The following is a 17,767-nucleotide window of genomic DNA, read 5'->3' on the forward strand; positions in this document are numbered from 1 at the left end:
TGGGGTGAGCTATAAAGCACCTCATCAGTGACACAAATCCTGTTGCTTAAGGGACCAGACAAGGGCACCAAATGGACAACTGAATGGTCCAGTTAAGAGTCTGGAGGGGGGTCTCTAAACCCATTTGCTTCAAATACCAGCACAGCGACTTAGCGTCCCTTTGCTTTGCTCGAGTCCCCCTCTGCCTGACCAGGAACACTCTCCAGACAACCTGCGCTCCAGTGGGATGCATGAAGGGATAGCATGAGAACTGCAGTATCTTCCGCTCTCTCCTCTGGACTCTCCCTTTTTTTCATGCTCCAGGCTCTGGAGACAAGAATTTTTATGCAGCCTGTCTCCAATCCTCTGACATGCTGCTCTTTCAGGATCTGGCTCCCCACAGCCTTCGGGGCGGTGGGGGTCAGAAATCCACCTCAAGCCAGCAGTGGGAGCCCACCTCACAACAGCAATAGGCTAAGTGCCATTTTTGCCTAGCTTACTGGTACAGAACATAGACATGGAAGGCTATGTAATTTATGCAAGTGCAGCTGTAATTTAGGTAAATATTCCCGTCCCTCTAGTCACCTTGTCTCCCCTCCCAAGAGATGGGTTTGTACATAGGTTATTCACACCGCTGTTTGTAGTAAGGTAGGGCCAGAGACTCTAGTCAAGGACCAGGGGGCCCATCGTATGAGCCCAGGGGTGGGCATACTTTTTGGCCCAAGGGCCACAACGGGTTTGCAAAACTATATGGAGGTCCAGGTATGGAAGGCTGTGCCACCCCAAACAGCCTGGCCCCTATCCACCCACTCCCACTTCCTACACCCTGATTACCCCTCTCAGAATCCCCAACCCTCCAAACCCCATGCTCCTTGTCCCCAACCACTACCCCCAGGACTCCACCACTTATCCAACCACCCCTGCTCCCTGTCCCCTGCCTTCCCCAACCCCTATCCACACCCACACCCCGACAGGCCACCCAGGGACTCCCACACCTATCCAACCCCCCCTGCTCCCCATCTCCTGACTGCCTCACCCCATCCAACCACCCCCTGCTCCCTGTCCCCTGACTGCCCTCTGGGACTCCCTGCCCCCATCCAACCACCTCCTCCCCCCCGCTCCCTGCCCCCTTACCATGCCGCTAAGAGCAGCAGGAGCTCGCAGCCCCGCTGCCGGGCAGAAGCGGAGGGCCAGAGCGCTGGCGGCAAGGCGAGGTGAGGCTGTGGGGAAGAGGGGACAGCAGAGGAGGGGAGGGGAGCCACTGCTGTTTGCTTGCATGGGTCCTGATCCCCGATTGGAGCCCAGAGGCACTAGATACCAAAATAGAATAGTAAATGTGATCCACCCGGTCAGCTAGCTTCCCATCTCCCTGTCAGGGCAGGCGTACAACCAAGCTTTGCTTTGTGCCCACTTGGAAGGTGCTTTTGAGCATGCCCCTGAATTCACAGAATATCAGGGTTGGAAGGGACCTCAGGAGGTCATCTAGTCCAACCCCCTGCTCAAAGCAGGACCAATCTCCAACTAAATCATCCCAGCCAGGGCTTTGTCAAGCCTGACCTTAAAGACTTCTAAGGAAGGAGATTCCACCACCTCCCTATGTAACGCATTCCAGTGTTTCACCACCCTCCTAGTGAAAAAGTTTGTCCTAATATCCAACCTAAACCTCCCCCACTGCAACTTGAGACCATTACTCCTTGTTCTGTCATCTGCTACTGCTGAGAACAGTCTAGATCCATCCTCTTTGGAACCCCCTTTTGGGTAGTTGAAAGCAGCTATCAAATCCCCCCTCGTTCTTCTCTTCCGCAGACTAAACAATCCCAGTTCCCTCAGCCTCTCCTCATAAGTCACGCGTTCCAGTCCCCTAATCATTTTTGTTGCTCTCCGCTGGACTCTTTCCAATTTTTCCACATCCTTCTTGCAGTGTGGGACCCAAAACTGGATACAGTACTCCAGATGAGGCCTCACCAATGTCGAAGAGAGGGGAACGATCGCTGGCAATGCCCCTACATATACATCCCAGAATGCCACTGGTCTTCTTGGCAACAAGGGCACACTGGCATTCAGTCTGTTCCGCTTAACTTTGAAATTCGCTGCACTAAAAATGCAGATGTTTGTGTACTACTGTGAGATTAAATGGAACCTCTTTAGCAAGACGACAGGATTAACGCAATCTCTAGGAGATATTAGGAACTTCAAAGGACTTTTGGGGACAATACCTGGGAATTGGGTTTCCTAGGCAATGTTCGGGGTGAGGAGAATGCAAGTTGGTCCCTGCCCCAAAGAGCTGACAATCTGGTGTGTTGTGTTTGTTCAGTGCCTAGCACAGGGGGTCCTGGTCCATGACTAGGAATCCTAGGCACTGCAATGCAAACAGCAAACATTTCCCCTCCTCTCTGATACTCACAGCCTTGCCTTGCCACCCCTGAACTCAAAGGATTAATCCCAAGCCTATAGCAGCCAGGCAGATCTAGGGACACTTCCTTCATGGCAAGACACATTAAATTAGTGTCGTGCTAGGTGGGCTTAGGCATCAGGCAGAGAGATTTACAGCCCCACACTTCAGCCATCTTAGGACCCCCTCTTCAAGCACCATGTCCCCATTCCCTACTGCAGGACTCGGCAGGCAATGAAAGATTTACATTCGAGATACGAAAGGAGTTGGCAGCTCCAGGAGTGGATACTCCTCAGTATTTCACATGAACGGAGGCAGGAGAGGATGAGGGTTGTCATACCATCCCATAGTGACTTCCTAAGGCAGCAAAAAACCCCAGTATACACCTCGTGTGCAATACTGAGCATAGGCTGAAGAATGCCTCGACCGCATGGACAACCTCGCCGTCAGTGGTCCTCCTTCCTTTCCCTTCTGGACAGGCAGCTACAGGGCCCTAGAACCAGTTCTAGTCCTTACTCCCCTGCCCCCTGGATGGGTCTCAGACATACAGCAGGGGCAGAAGGCCTCTGTAACCCACTTTGATATTCAAACAAATACCACAAGCCACAATGTTTTGAGTGTGAAAACAGAATAACTCGGTCCCCTGTTGACACGTCAGAAACGGGGGCTTCAGAAAGTCAGGACTGTTCCAACCAGCCTATGAGCTGCTGAAGGAGCTGTGAGGATTCCTTCAAGGCCTTGCCCGAATGAAGAGGGGAAGGTTTTGGTTTCAAAGATCAGGCAGCTCCGAAGCACCATCCTGCAAACAGGTTTCACAGACGTGCACAGAAAGCACCACATGCATGGAGAGAGCTCACCACAGTGGTTTCCCTGGTCTGGCTGTACACTGCCTGAAGCGATGCCACCCCAGGCACTCTTTATATCCTGCCTGATCTCTGAGGCTTTGGCTGCTGTTCCAGGGGTGCATCTGGAAGAGACAGGACCCTTCTCTGTGCTGCTCACATGCATTTTATGTCCATATTTTAGTCCTGTCTCTGGGCGTGTGCAGTTGCCTCCAACATGACTCTGCATTATCAAGGCTATAATGAGTCCTGCTAAAATGGATTTGCTGGAATAATTATATTCCAAAAAAAATCTGCAAGAAATTGCTCTCTCTTATTAAAGGGCAGGAGCATCAAACGTTTGTGCCCCGTTATTTGCAGACGCACTGTCTGTGGCATCTGGTCCCTTTAAAACGTCTAACTCCAATCTGATCTGAATATATAAATCTGAATTATCACAGCAAACAGAGATGTGCTCACACCTTTTTTTTATCTGTTGCCATGGCGATTAGATAAAATTCACGCTAACTCTCTGGGGAAGGATGGAATTATTTCAGACAGAATCTCACCCCACTTGGTGAGAATGCCTGGAGCGACTTCCCTCAGTAACAGGTCTGGGCACATGTCTCACTCTGGGAGGGCGGAGCGGGGGAGGACAGGACACCTGTCGAGACACCAAGGGGACACCGGATGATTTTAAGATTGCACTAGGATTGGTAGGGATCGATACCCCCAAAACATCCCAATGCAAGTTCAACTACAAGCCAGATAATTCCAATCGTACACTAAATATAAATTATTAGTAATTCTTTGCACGTCTATCATACCTTCCATCTCAAAGCTGTCCTCATACATCAAACTGTGAGCAAGACAAGCTTGATCTTCACATCACAGATGGGGAGAATGGAGGTAAAAAGAAGCTAAGTGATGCAGGCCCAAATCTCGCACCGATTTACACATGCCAGTCTCCTTGACACCAGTGGCCATGTAAAGTCCAGCATGTGCGTAAGTCTTTGCAGAATTGAGGTCTCACGTAGCAAGTCAGTGGCAAAATGGACGTGTTCTATTTCACCAGCCCCGGAGCCAGTATGGAATGTGCGCACCCAGCAGCTGTCTACACTGGCAGGAGCGTGTAGGGTACATGTTGCGACACGCCGCAATGGAAAGCGGGCTGTGTCCATGTTGCAGTGTGGAGCTACATGAGACTGTGAGTGGCTCTGGCAAAGGGGAGGCAGCAGGGAAAGGCTCTGGCAGTAGGACACGGTCCTGCTAAAAACAGATGGGGGAAGCCCCGTTTAGGGGTGTGGAGAGCTGTGTAGGGTCTATGCGCCCAAAGGTTTGACATAGCTGTACTCTACTTGCCTACCCATTTGCACGGCTGTTTAGGCCTGTTCCAGCTGGGGATGTACACTGCAGGCTGCTTGACGCGTAGACAACCAAAGGTTCCATTACCCCAGAGGGGAAGGGGAAGACACTTTATAGAGAGAGGTTCTTGCTTAGTTGCCCAAATAATACAGTCACAGTCAAAGGGAAGTTTCCAAAGAGACAGGCACTGCAGTAAGACTGAACAGAACCAGGATCAGGTGATCAGTAGCATCAGGCACAATGCACAGAATGATTTGCATTTACTTACCCATTGTCTCACCATCGTGACTTTAACAGCACTAAGCAACTTTAATAGCTATATTTTAAAGAGGTCATGAGTTTTAAATGAAAAATATCACAGCAGGGGCAAGCCCCGCCAGCTCACAGCTGCAGCGGAATTCAGCACACAAGTTCAAGCGCTCACAGGCCGTCCTCCCATGCCTGCGAGGGCTGCATGGGAACCAACTGCTCCACGAGCATCAGGAGAAGACAGGCCAACGTGGCACAAGCCTGGACTCCAGGAGAGAAAGGGATAATCTGCAGACAGGTCAGGCTGGCGTCCCTGACACCACAGGGGACCCACCATCCCAACCCAGAGCCTCTCCCTGCCCAAGAGATGCTTATCACCACCACACTGCTCACTGCTCACATGCGCTATCCCTTTCCTGTCTCTGCGACTATTGGAGTGCAAGCTCTTGGGGGCAGGGGCTCTCTGCTGCTTGTTCTGAACAGCAGCTCTGAAGCCCTCTTCTCAGCCGGTCCCTAGGCTCTACCGGCAGGATGGTTGACACCACGCACCATCGCTGCTTCAGAAAGTGGAGGAGGTCACAGTCGCAGCAGCTGAGGAGTGGGTGGAGTCCTTCCCAATATGGCATTTCCTGCTGTACCAGGAATATCACAGAAAGGAGAAAAACACCACGTCAAGGGATGCAGCAATGGAAGCCAATCATTGCTGCTGTGGAAGTACTGACCTTTCACTCAAACCATTCCCCTGGCTGCCCCCTGCACCCCTCCGTCCCACAGCACCTGCTGTCCAGATCAGCTCCCTGGTATCCCTCCCAGGGTCGGCTGGAAATCGCATGTCCCTGTTGCTGACACATCTCCATTGGTCTCATTCACTCCATAAAACATTGGTCAACAGAGATGGCATTCAAGGCACTAAATACAAAGGTCTTCATGCCTCTCTCTAGGTAGGGCTGTGGCTCTCATCCCTACACTATCAGAGCTCAGGACCAGAACCAGCACCAAACTTCTCCACCTTGTACCAAGTGCGAAGAGCCAGGGCAGTTTGCATTCTGCACAACTCAGTGAGAGAAAGAGGCCGTGATGTCCCAGAGATCCAGGTGGGCCCCACCTCTGAGTTTAGAGCGGACTGCACCATGACTTATGGAGCTGAGTCCACGTCATCCCAAAGGGAAGGGAACAAATCTCATAACTCAGCTACATGCAGAAAAATTAAAGATGCATGAAAGCCAGCAATGACAACTCATCTGCTCAGCTCAGTTCATTGACAGGCCTAGAAGGAGCAGCCCTGTATTTACAGTACCTCCTGGTAAAGGTGGCAAACAGCAGCCACAGAGGCACCTCTCTGTAAAGCATTTAAGAGGTAGGACTAGTTATTAAGATGGGGGAGGGGGGCGGGGCATGCAGAACTGTCAGCCTCAGATCTACTTTTCTTTTAAAACTAGTCCAATATCAGGGCCTGATCCTGGGAGGGGCTGAGCGCCTTCAGTTCCCATTTATTTCATGAGGCATGAAGGGCGGCCCACATGGTGCTGAGTATCCCCAATTCCAGCAGACATCGAACCCTCCAATTTCAAATGGGCTGCCTTCCCACTATGGATAAACCCTCCCTTGGCTTTCGAAAACATCAGCAGGATCGGGAAGGGATTCAGCCGTCAATCAACCCCAGGGCTTGAGAACCTTGCCACGCCCTTCAAGGTTTCAGCTTCAGCCTCTCCTCTTGCACACATGGGCTTGCGGGCAGCTAACCAACGGCCGCTGCATGCTCAGCCGGCAAGGCACACTCACCAGCCAGGCAGCAGCCTGCCCAATGTGGATTCTGTATGCACAGAAATGGTGCCTGACCTTATCAAGTGCATGTTGAAAAATGGGGGTGGGGGGGTGCGCACGAAACAAAACAAGATTGCTCGAGGCTGGCACTCCCCCTGCCCAGGGAGCAGGGGGTCCCAATGCCCACCCCACACCAGCACTCTGAACCCTTTCCAGATTTCTCTGTGTAATGGAAACTTGGTAGGTTCCAGCCACAAGTGATGCACAAACTCACTGGCCTCCTCAGGTGACCACCTAGGAAGAGGCAAGTAATACAAATGCATTGTTCTTCGTTCTGACAAATTCCAAACCACAGGCTGCCCACTAAAGGGGAGGGGGTTGCAATGGTTAGAATTACACCAGCCAGGGTTATTTTGTATTCAAGCAAAAACAAACAGAAGATAGCAGCTGGTAAATACACCCTGTAAGTTATCTCCTATCCCCACCCCAACAAAGATAAACATACAAACAAGGATTGCCTTTCACCTCCTATTGCAGTGTTTATTCTGTCCCGGCTTCCAGCTTTCTCCAATAACACGAGATTGATGTTCTCTGAAAAAGAGCCTATTGATAAAGGACAATGCTTAATTATCTAGGTTCTGGTTATTCTGTGCCTTAGATCATCTTTCTGTGCTGCCCTCTGTTTTGCAGTGCATGCATATTGTTTGGGGAGGAGCAGATGAATAGCACCTGCTTGCCACTAGTCGCTGAGCTGAGCTATAATGCAAATGCTAGTTTCATTTCCAATACAGCTGAATATAAAGGGACATGCTGGAGGAACATTAGACCCATAAATACTACGGGTGTTTTTAATTTTCGGTAGCCTCATGCTGTGTCTCTAGACTCTCATTACACTTTGAGACAGATTAAAATGGAATTTTAATATAGTTACATTTACTTCCAATATTAGAGAGAAAACAGAGCATGTGACAGATGTTCCAAGGTGCAACAGACGAAAGATTAAAACACACATGATAAAAGTGGGCATATTTAACCATTAAAATGCCATGTCAATTTTGTTTCCTACGTGGCCACAAAAAACAATGCTAAGAGGAGTTTAAGAAGATTTCTAGAACCCCACACACATGCCAAACATAGGAGATTGAGGGGAAGGGGGTCAGAAATGGGCTGCTTAGATCAAATTAAATCCCAGCTCTACAACACCACAGGTAGAGTTGGTCAAAAATTTTCAAAATTAACAATTGACAAAAATTCTCATTGAAATTTTTATTAAAAATAGATGAAGTTTTTGCAACAAACTTGCATTCTGTGTCGGGACCAGCTCTAGCTTCAGTTTTTGATGTTTTAAAGTCAGGATTTTGTTGACATCTAATGAGTTGCCAGGATATTGGAGCACAACAATTCTAAAGCAGCTTCAGTTGCTCACACCAGAGACTTGATTCCAAGAGAAATAAAATCAAAGGATACGATCCATATTTAAAAACAAATTAAAATTTGTACTTACTTCCTAGACTTCTCAATATGATCCAATCTAGAATTGTTGGGTGTTTTTCTCCTTTAAAAAATACCTCACTCAGTTCTCAAACTGAAATTTTACTGCGCAAGAGTTTCCACAGATCAGTTCTGGGGGGGGGGGGAGGTCCTGCTCAGTTGCAGTTCCCCCTTCCAAAAAACCCCATAAGATTTGTTGATAGCAACAGAGTTCAAAATCACAGCCTTGGTGTGAAGTGCAATCTTATACGTGGTCCACCGTTCTGTAAGCACTGTTGGTTTATTCTGAATAACTGCTACCCTACATTAAATGCCAAACTCAGTGAGTGGTGCTGCATGTTTGCTAGGAGGTTGAGAACTAAAGGCAAGATTGATTTTGATGTGAGCACCAGCAAAGCAAATGGGTTTTTGAAAACCCTATAATTTCTCTGCAACCCTTGACTTCACTAAACACACATTTTTACACTACAGCACAGTTAGGTAGGCATTAAACAAAAATGAGGTAGACTAATGATGATTTATGTGCAGGATAACCTTTTATAAAGAATTTATCTTTGATTTCAGGGTAAGTTACAGTGTTGCCAAGTTAACTAAATAACGCAGCTCACTAGGAAAAGAAAAAAAAGAAAGCCAGAAAGCCCTTGCAGCAGCAGGATACAGATATCAAGCATTTTTCTGCAATTGTTTTAAAATATCTTCTGAAATACACGCAGTAGGTGCTCCTGAAGAGCGATGCTTGTTGGGAACTAACCAGAACAAGTCAGGCAGAGGCACCCGTTGCAAATGAAACAGTTCTGTGCAGTTAAGAACAAGAGCAGCTGGCTATGAAACGTGCCACGAGCCTCAAGTTCTGCCTATTGCATTTGATTAAAATGACTTGGAATAGCCATAAAGACAAAAGGTTAAACCCAAAAGACACATTACCCAGCATTAAAAGGGACACTTCCCCCCCCCCACAAAACACCACGTAAATATCCTTTTCTAGGCACTGCCTGCACCCCTCTATATCAGTGGTGACCTTCGATATCATTAGTCGAGTTGCACGGCATGTAAGAGCCGCTAGCTAGCACCCCATGGTGGCGGCAAGACCGAAGTGGGGTCTGCTGTCCTCAGACAGCACAGGCCTCTACCTCCTGAGCTACAGGAAAATCTTCATTAGCTGCTGCAAATACAGGGTCTAGGACAGTTCAGCAGCTCTGGTTCGGTCTGGCAGAGGGTAGAAGAAAGCATAAGCACTCGCCCACTCATTATGCCAGAGGTTCTCAAACTGTGGCCCATGGACCACCAGTGGTCCACGAGCTCCATTCAGGTGGTCTGCGGATAGTTCCTTCTAAGATGCACACCTGGGTGGCCACACACGAGAGAATGAAGGGCCACCCACCTAATTAGTGGAGCCACACAGGCGGGGCTCCACTAATTAGGTGCCTGGACCCTGGAGAAGAAGCACATGTAAGGTGAGGTGGTGGCCTGGGGGGCAATAGGAAGTAGGGGGAAGGGAGCAGTGAGGTGAAAAGAGGGGTGGGGGGAATTTGGGATATGCAGGGCTGCAGCGGCCAGAGAAAGAGGCGACTTTCCCCAGCTCCAGGGCTGCAGCTGCCGGGGAGAGACAACCCTCCTTCCCAGCCCCAGCTCGGGGGCTGCTGCAGCGGGGGAGAGAGGGCACATCCATCACATTAGAAAGGCAAAACTACTGAGATGAAAATAGGTGTTGTGTGCTTTTACTTGTAGAACAAAAAAAGAAAAATATTATTAAGGGTTTTTTTATATAGCGCTTTTATCCAAAGCGCTTTACAATAGTTAGTTAATGGTACAAACGACATTTGGAAACATCATTAATCAGTCCGCAGAGACCCTCAGCAATCTTCAAGTGGTCCGCAGGACACAAAAAAAAAGGTTTGAAAACCACTGCATTATGCTAAGGAAGAAACTGAACACAGATTTAACTGCCCAGGTCAGCTGATGCAGTGAAGTTAGATAGGAGCCTCAAACTCTGTGCCCCGCCAGAATTCAGTGGGTCACACCCTCCAGTCCAGATCCAACTGTGGAGCCTCTGTAGAAATTTCAACATTTGGACACAAAACCACTGAAATGCAGCAGTTTGGCCAAGGTTTTACCATGGGGATGTGTCTATTTGAGCATAAAATGGAAAAACAAAAAACCCGAACTCCATGAGGTGCAAAGCCCCCTGGAGCTTAACCCAAAGGAAGCATTTCCACAAGCAAGATCTGCCGCTCGTGCCCCAAAAGGGACCCAGCCCCACCACAAGCACAAAACAAACTGGGGCAGGAGAGCCCCAGCGGTTAGTACCGCTGCAAAGGGAAACGCCCATGGGCAATTTGGTTCAGTCGCGTCAGGGGGCATCCTGTTCTCTTGCACCCACCCTGCTGCCCGTAGTTGCTCGGGATGTTCCCTTTTTCATTATTAACATGCAGAAGAAGCAAAGGAAGGAGCCAAGGGGAGTTCAACACCACAGGTCACCACCTCAGATGGCCGCGAAGCCCAAAGGCAGAACAAGCCAAGTGCAGACACTGCCGCCGGCTGCAGCACTGAACTCAGAACAGGCGGGATTTTAGGTCAGAGAGGACAGTTATTTTTAGAGATAGGGCCAAACTGCCCCATTCCCCCTTCCCATTCTGAGCTGGGGAGTGATAGACATGGGCATGCAACCCCAGACAGCTGGAGTCTCGTAAGGGTCGCCATTCTGGTGACTCTGCCACCATTCTGGTCTCCCAATGTTGGTGCTGTTTCGTTTGAACACTGGGGCCTGCTCTGGCTTCATGCTCAGACCCCCACACCAAGCCCTAAGCCCAACACTCCTCTTCAGCCCACCAGTAGCTATCCGAGGTTTCCAGTTACATGGCTCTAGCCAGGGACCCAAAGCAAAGCAGCAGCAAGTGGGCTGTTAAGAGGAAGCTATCTGTGCTTGAGAGAGGAGGGAAATAAATAAACTAACTCTTTCCAACCCTCCTACTAGTTATATGCTCCCTGACACGTTATGTGTGTTGTGAGCCCTGGAAAGCAGAGCTGGTCAGAAAGTCAGAATTTTTCCGGATTTCAAACAATTTTCCAAAGGGGGAAAAACCGGGAATTTTTACAGAAGCAGACACTTCCCATTAAAAAGTTTATTTCTCGTACATGCAATTTTCCCATCAAAACTTGTTTTGACCAGACCGAGTGGAGATTTAGGACTTGGCCTATCCTGCTGGTCCCCTGAAACACACCAAGAACAGGAGCAAGTCTCTATCAGTCACACACAGACATACCTTCCCTGCAGGCCAAAGGAACGTTTTGGAGGACAGCTGCAAAACAGGCTCATGGTAACACACACACCAGGTTATACAGCTAGCCTCATGTTACTGCTTAGATATACTTTTTAAAGCAGTTGTCCTTCCACAGATCTTTTCTTCTTAAAGGACGACTTTAGGAGAGCACGGCAGTGACGTATTTGTAGGTTTGTTTGACCTGCAGTTCACACCACAGATTTTTTGGCAGAAAATGGCTTTGATGTTTCAGAACCAATTTTGGTTCGTTGGTTGGTTGGTTGGTTTTAATTAGCCACACAGAATGCAACAGGAACCCTCCCTCAATTGTCCATTCCCCCCGCTGCCATTAAGAACCCCCCCGCCTTCTACACACACACTTAGGATGGAATCAAAGCATCACAAGAAGTCAAAAACAAAGACCCTGTTTTTGTAGACATGAATCCAGTCTTACCTCTAACACCATAGCAAATTTAAAAATTAGCTTTGGGCAGATGCAATATTTATAATCCAACAGCAAATATGTTTGCTAGTGTTGACTCTACATATAAATTGTCTCTATATTCTGTCTTTAGGGTAATTATTGCTTTAAAATGTTAAAATCGTTCTACTTTAATTACATCACCATATTTAAAAATCCAGCACAACTGCAAAACTTAAGTACCAGCCCGGCTTAAAACCGTGCAAGTGCAGGATGTCAAGTCAACAAACTGAAGTGCTCTGTAAAGGAGGTCCAAGTTCAAGCCTGCAGACTGAACTGCTCTGCTCCATCTACCCAACGGAGCAAATAACGCCAGGGGAGCTGCAGAACAAGCTTTTCCTCCACCAGCCCCGACCCAGACCTGGAGCTATGCATGGACAAGACTCTTCTCCTGGATGCATTCTAGTTCTGGAGTCTTTGCTAAGAGGACCAGCTGAGTTAGACAGTTGGGTGACAGAAACACTCGCATCATTCCAGCTCCTAGCAGGACCTTGTCCTCTGACAGGACCCTGACAAGCCACCAGACGACAACTATCACTCACTGCGCTGGATCTGTGCTGGTAACTACAGAGGGAAATTTAACTGAAACTAGTTAATTTGACGTTCCTTCGCTCTAGTGCGGCCCTGAAGGTATAAATGGAGTGTGAGAGATTTGCAAGGAAAGATTATTCAGATCAAGTTACTTGGGATACATACTAGCATTTATAGGGGAGAACGGGAAAAGCTTGTACCTGAAGAGGGTGGGCTACAAACCAGCGTGAAAGGGTTTGCTGTTTAGGGCCCATTGACACAAGAGCCCCAGCTGCGCCAGGGTCCCTGCTCCATTGGGAAGCCTAGTTAGGAGCTAGACACATTGCCAAACCATAGACAGTTCAGTCCCATCTACATTATAGAAACAGAACCATGCTGCTACAGGGCCTTGCAGCTCTGCTGCACTTGTAAGGTTGGTAGGAGTTTCGCTATGATGCGAACACTGGGTCCATAAGACGTCTGCATGTTCCTGCAACAGGGACAGCCGTAGCGCACCACAGTCCCAGCTGGAACATCTTCCAGGAAGAGGTGCTAGATAAGGCTAGATCTGAAACCCTCATCCAACCTCTCTGGGAAAGTCCAATTTGCTTTATTGTTTACAGAAAGTAGCTTAAGAAATCTTGGATGAACAGTTGGTGTGTAAGTCATTGTCCACATGGCACTGCTGCATGGGGCGATTCCACTTTGCAGGGATCTTTAAGAGCAGAGTTTTCACCACAGTTACAGGCAATGGAAAGCAGCATTAGAATCCACCGGGTAGCATTTATGGGAAGCAATGGGATTAATGCACCAGTTAATGGCAGTACTGCAAGCCAGCAAGAAGCCAGAATGCAGAATATTAATGCAACAGGATTATACTAGGCAGGCATGCACGTGCATTAGTGCTGTGGGGCCAATCCTCAACTGGCATAAATCAGCAGCTATTTACATCAACGGAGGGTCTCCCCTATAATCTAACCTCCCATAGGTCCCACTTACATTAAAGAAATGCACCGCACTCCAACAGCATTGATGTATACACACAGCTCAACCCCCTAATCAGCCCAGACCAAAGCGGGGCTTACACCATCTCAGTATAATCCAGTCACTCCCCAAAACGAGAAACACTGCTGTCTGACTTCCACCACTTCCCTCCCAATCCCCATGATCTTAGAAGCTTTATCGAAATTTCCCATTGACTGAAAACAGGGTAAACATCACAATGAAGATTTTTGTGAAAAATTCATGGTTTTTTGGATATTGAGTGTGTAAAAATATTGACCTCCACCTGCCAGCTCCTGTCCCTTGTATCAATAATCTGATACAGGGCCACCACATTGAACAGCACTCCTTGGGCTGGGTCTGCTGGTTGGAGTCAATGGAATCCCAACTGGAAAGCCAGCTGCCCTCCCAGGAGATGGGACGCAGGAGTGGGGGGTGAAGAAGATAATGCACAGAGGTTTAAAATGCATCTCCCCAGGCTAGTTTGGCTGAATCTAGCCCTCAGAGTAACCACATGCCACTCAACAAGTGAGCTCTTAACGGAAACATTCCTTCTGAGGGTGGTTCAGCCTATCAGCTCGCAGGCGGAGCCAGCGCCTGCTCTTACGAGGGACGACGTCAGGTTTGCACACGAGGCTCAACTGGTGGCATCCCGAGCGTGCGGGGTGCGAACCACTTTACCAACACCTCAAGCTGGACTGCCAAGCAGCAAAACGCTCAGCCCCTTCGCAACATCACAGCTACAGCAACCCTGAGCTCCCGAGGGTTGCTAGGATTTACTGACCTGTGAGCAAATATCAAACACAGCGCACTCGCTTTGGGCAAAATCCTTTAATTCTTTCCGGATCCCCCAGGGGAACCAGTATTGATGGCTTTACTACTTGCTTACTAGCCAGCACTGCCATCGATACCGTCTCCGAGCAGAGAGCCAGAAGGTCATCCCGGTACAGAGGAACGTCCACACTGACCTCTTCAGCCACCCGTTCCGCCTGGGACCCTCCTCACCATCACCAGACTCTGAGATTCAAGGTCGCCCACCTAACAGTAACCATGCCAAGGCCTCGGTGACATTCAGAATTTCCTCTTCCGCTTCCGCAGTGAAAGCACCAGCAGGAGTGTGAGAGGGCCAGTGGTGAACCCCCATGTCTCAGGCCTTCTGCAAACAGGGTTAGATGGGACACTCAGACCAACGGCCGTATTGGGTCAGACCAAAGGTCCATGCAGCCCAGGATCCGGTCTTCCAACAGTGGACAGTGCCCAGTGCCTCAGAGGGAATGAACAGACAGGTAATCCTCAAGTGATCCATCCCCTGTCGCCATCCCCAGGTTCTGGCAAACAGAAGCTCGGGTCACCATCCCAGCACTAGGAGCCCCCCAGAGCCCAGCCTATACCCACCACGAGTGCTGGGTGCCACCGTGCCACTCACTGGGGGAGCCGAACCTACGGGAGCAGCAGGGATACGTTCTGCTAAACAACCAACGAATCTCAGGATAGGTGGCAGCTTGAAACATACCCAGTGGCGAACGCTCGGCTCACCGCAGCCCTTTGCGCATCGCCCAGTGACTTCTGCCCTCCAACATCTCACTGCAAATGCTGCGCTGTCAATCCAAGAGCCAGCTACAAAACAAGAGCATTAGCCAACGAAGCAAAGCAGCAATTGTTTCTGTGCGCAATTTGCTCACAAATCAACGAGCACTTCATACAGCCTTGTGTTCTCCTGCTCAAACAATGCGCTCACTAAAAAGGTCACCGTGGGGGGAGGGGGCACTAGCCTCCTCTTCCAGGTAACTTCCCATGCCACCCCCTGACAATTCCCCAGGGCTTCTCAAGGGAAATGGGCATGATCTGGATCAGAGCTGGGCAAACAACAGATTTTTCAGTGGCAACTCCGGGTCAAACTAAAGGGTTTCTGCAGCGCAGGACATTTCATTCCACTGTCACACATTTTTAATGCTTCTGGGGGAGTTTTAAATACACTTAAAAGGGACATTTTAAAATGATGTCACTACGAACCAAAAACACCAAGACATTTTGTTTTGAAAATGTCAAAACAAAATATTTCTATTTCTTCAGAATTGTTTGTTTCCAACCAAAACAATCCGGTGAACTAGACCCGAATTTGTGAAATGTTTTGATGCTGCCAAATCTGCACGTTTTTGCCCAAAAAGTCGACATAATAGTAGCTGTGCACGAAGCGCTGGGCCCGGCTGCAGGGCTGATGAGTTTGCGGAGTGCACCCTTTCCAGAGGGTCACACGAGGGCTGGCACAACCCAGGCGCATGGGCCCACCCACAGAAAACTCCTCCGCTAATGAGAATCAGGCCAAGCACCGAGGAGCAGAAAGCGCTAATCACCACACCTGCCTCTTTCCACTGCTCACCGAGATGGACCCAAAACCCAGTGCCCTCAGTGCCAGGGAAATTTGGATCCTAACCTCCCAGCAGGCCCTTATCACTGCAGTGGGCCACACCAAAACTCTGGGTCCTAACACCCCAGAACCTGGGCCTGGACTCATTCTGCACCTGCCTTCAGCAGTGCCTGGCATTTCTCCATAGAGACTTTAACTCTGCTCCGCAATGGACCAATCCCGCACGGAGCAGAGCGCCTCCTACTAGGCTTTTGGGAAGTCAGGGGTGCTCAGCACCTCGCAGAATTGGCCCCAGGAGCTGGATTCCTCAGCACCAGGTGCCACAGGAGCATGGCCTCTGTGATCAAAAACTAGCTAAGCAAAACTTTCCCCAAGCTGCAGCAGCCACCGGCCCGGACCCCACGAGCAGGGATGTCGGCACCAGCCACCTGCCAGGCTACATGGGCTGGCAGCACACGGTCTCTGCACCATCACCTCCCCAGAGGCAGACCACAGTGAATTACTCCTCTATGGCATTTCCTTGCTCACAAGCCTTAATGGACAGCAACGGTAGCATTAACTGGAATGCTGCCTGGGCGCAATACCAGCCTGTGAGGGCCACAGGGGAAGGCAGGGAGCACGTGGGCCACGGACATCTGTGCTGGCAGGAGTTAAGGGGTGTTTGAGTGGAAGGGTTGTAAAGAGTCATGAGAGAGCCTTTATTTACTCGTCACGCCCCACTCCCGGCAGGAATACATGGAGATGGAGGGCATAGGGTGCCTCTGCCTGACTCCCCGCTGTCACATACGCCTCCAGGTTGGCAAGGTCACCAGTGGGTGGGAGAACCCAAAAGACACGTACATATTGTCACACTTCAGTTTTATGCACCTAGGAACTTCAAAGCACACACTGCAAACCTGGCAAATACGACAGGCACCACGTCGCACAGTCAAACACCGCTCATTTCCACTGTCAATCCAGCCCACAGGCTCGGCTTTTGTACCAAGATGATTCATCAGCAAACCCCCCTTGCTTTTGGGGCCCAGGGAGAGAGAAAAACCAAAGAGCTCTGTGTACAACAATTCATGCACATGGCAATGCAGTTAGTATTTGCTGGGAGAATGGAGGGTCCCCCTCCTGCTCCTCTTACCTGGGATGATAGAAACAGTATCTTTCTCCCAGGACACAACACTAACGTATTCCTGCACTGAAGAAGGGATGAGGCACTTGAAGACAGCCACGTTTCCACGCATTGACCTTTGATCCTCCACCCGGACGGTGTAAGGTTCCCTGAAAACTGCAGAGAGAAAAGCAGATGATCACACAATGATCAACGCACCAATGCCAAGTTGCACCGGGCACAAACACATTAATTTAAACAGTTCCCAAAGATTATTTTTTGTCCAACATTTTGAGCAGCTCCAGCGTTTGCCGCAAGGCATTAAGCTGGAGAGAGAGCAAATTCACAAATGCACATGTGTCTGGGGGTCTCAACATCCCATGTGCTCACGGGGCCCAAACAGAAGAGAAATGCCAAGAAGTATCGTTTTCTGGGAACGGCTCTGAAGTGGGGCATTTAAATGACTGCGTTGGCCAGTAAGGAGGTGAAACACCAACCCACACCTCTCGGTACAACCCGCAGCGGGACGTATCAACAGACTATAGCACAGCAACAGCGGTCACTTCCTCCCGTGCCACCACACCACTGCAAGCAGCACGGCCCTTGCAATCCCTTCACTGCAACAAATCACATCCCAGGTGCACCTCCTCCCAGGGACTCGCAGCCCCCAGCCTCTTCCCTCCACCACCCCGCTGCTGTCCAGTCATGGGAAGAGCCCTCCTGGGGTGGGAAACACCCTCGCTGCAGGGCAGAGCAGCACTTCCCAGCACCCCTCCCCACCACGTGGGGGTTCTGTGCCAGCCCATCAGGGCACAGGGCAGCATTTGGGGAGGGGGAAATGGCTCTTCTCTAGCACCAGAGCGCGGCAGGGACTGGCAGATTCCCACAGCAATAGTGCACGTTTCACACTTCTAGCGAGCGTGGAGCCGACAATCCCTGCTCTCTCTGGGCAAATTCCTCTGAAGGGACCCTCCTTCCTGCCGTGC

At 49.7% G+C, this 17,767-nt stretch overlaps 1 protein-coding gene across 4 annotated transcripts in view; it reads right to left on the reverse strand.

Moving 5' to 3' along the window:
- The window catches only part of DSCAML1 (DS cell adhesion molecule like 1), a 343,849-nt gene that overhangs the window by 309,394 nt on the left and 16,688 nt on the right, over positions 1–17,767 (reverse strand). For all 4 annotated transcript variants that reach the window (XM_073321085.2, XM_073321084.2, XM_073321089.1 and 1 more), the window contains exon 3: positions 16,812–16,958. In XM_073321085.2, the coding sequence (XP_073177186.1) occupies positions 16,812–16,958 (147 nt within the window). The remainder of the gene's footprint in view (positions 1–16,811; positions 16,959–17,767) is intronic.

Source organism: Lepidochelys kempii, chromosome 22 (assembly GCF_965140285.1).
Source record: "Lepidochelys kempii isolate rLepKem1 chromosome 22, rLepKem1.hap1, whole genome shotgun sequence".
Taxonomy (NCBI): Eukaryota; Metazoa; Chordata; order Testudines; family Cheloniidae; genus Lepidochelys; species Lepidochelys kempii.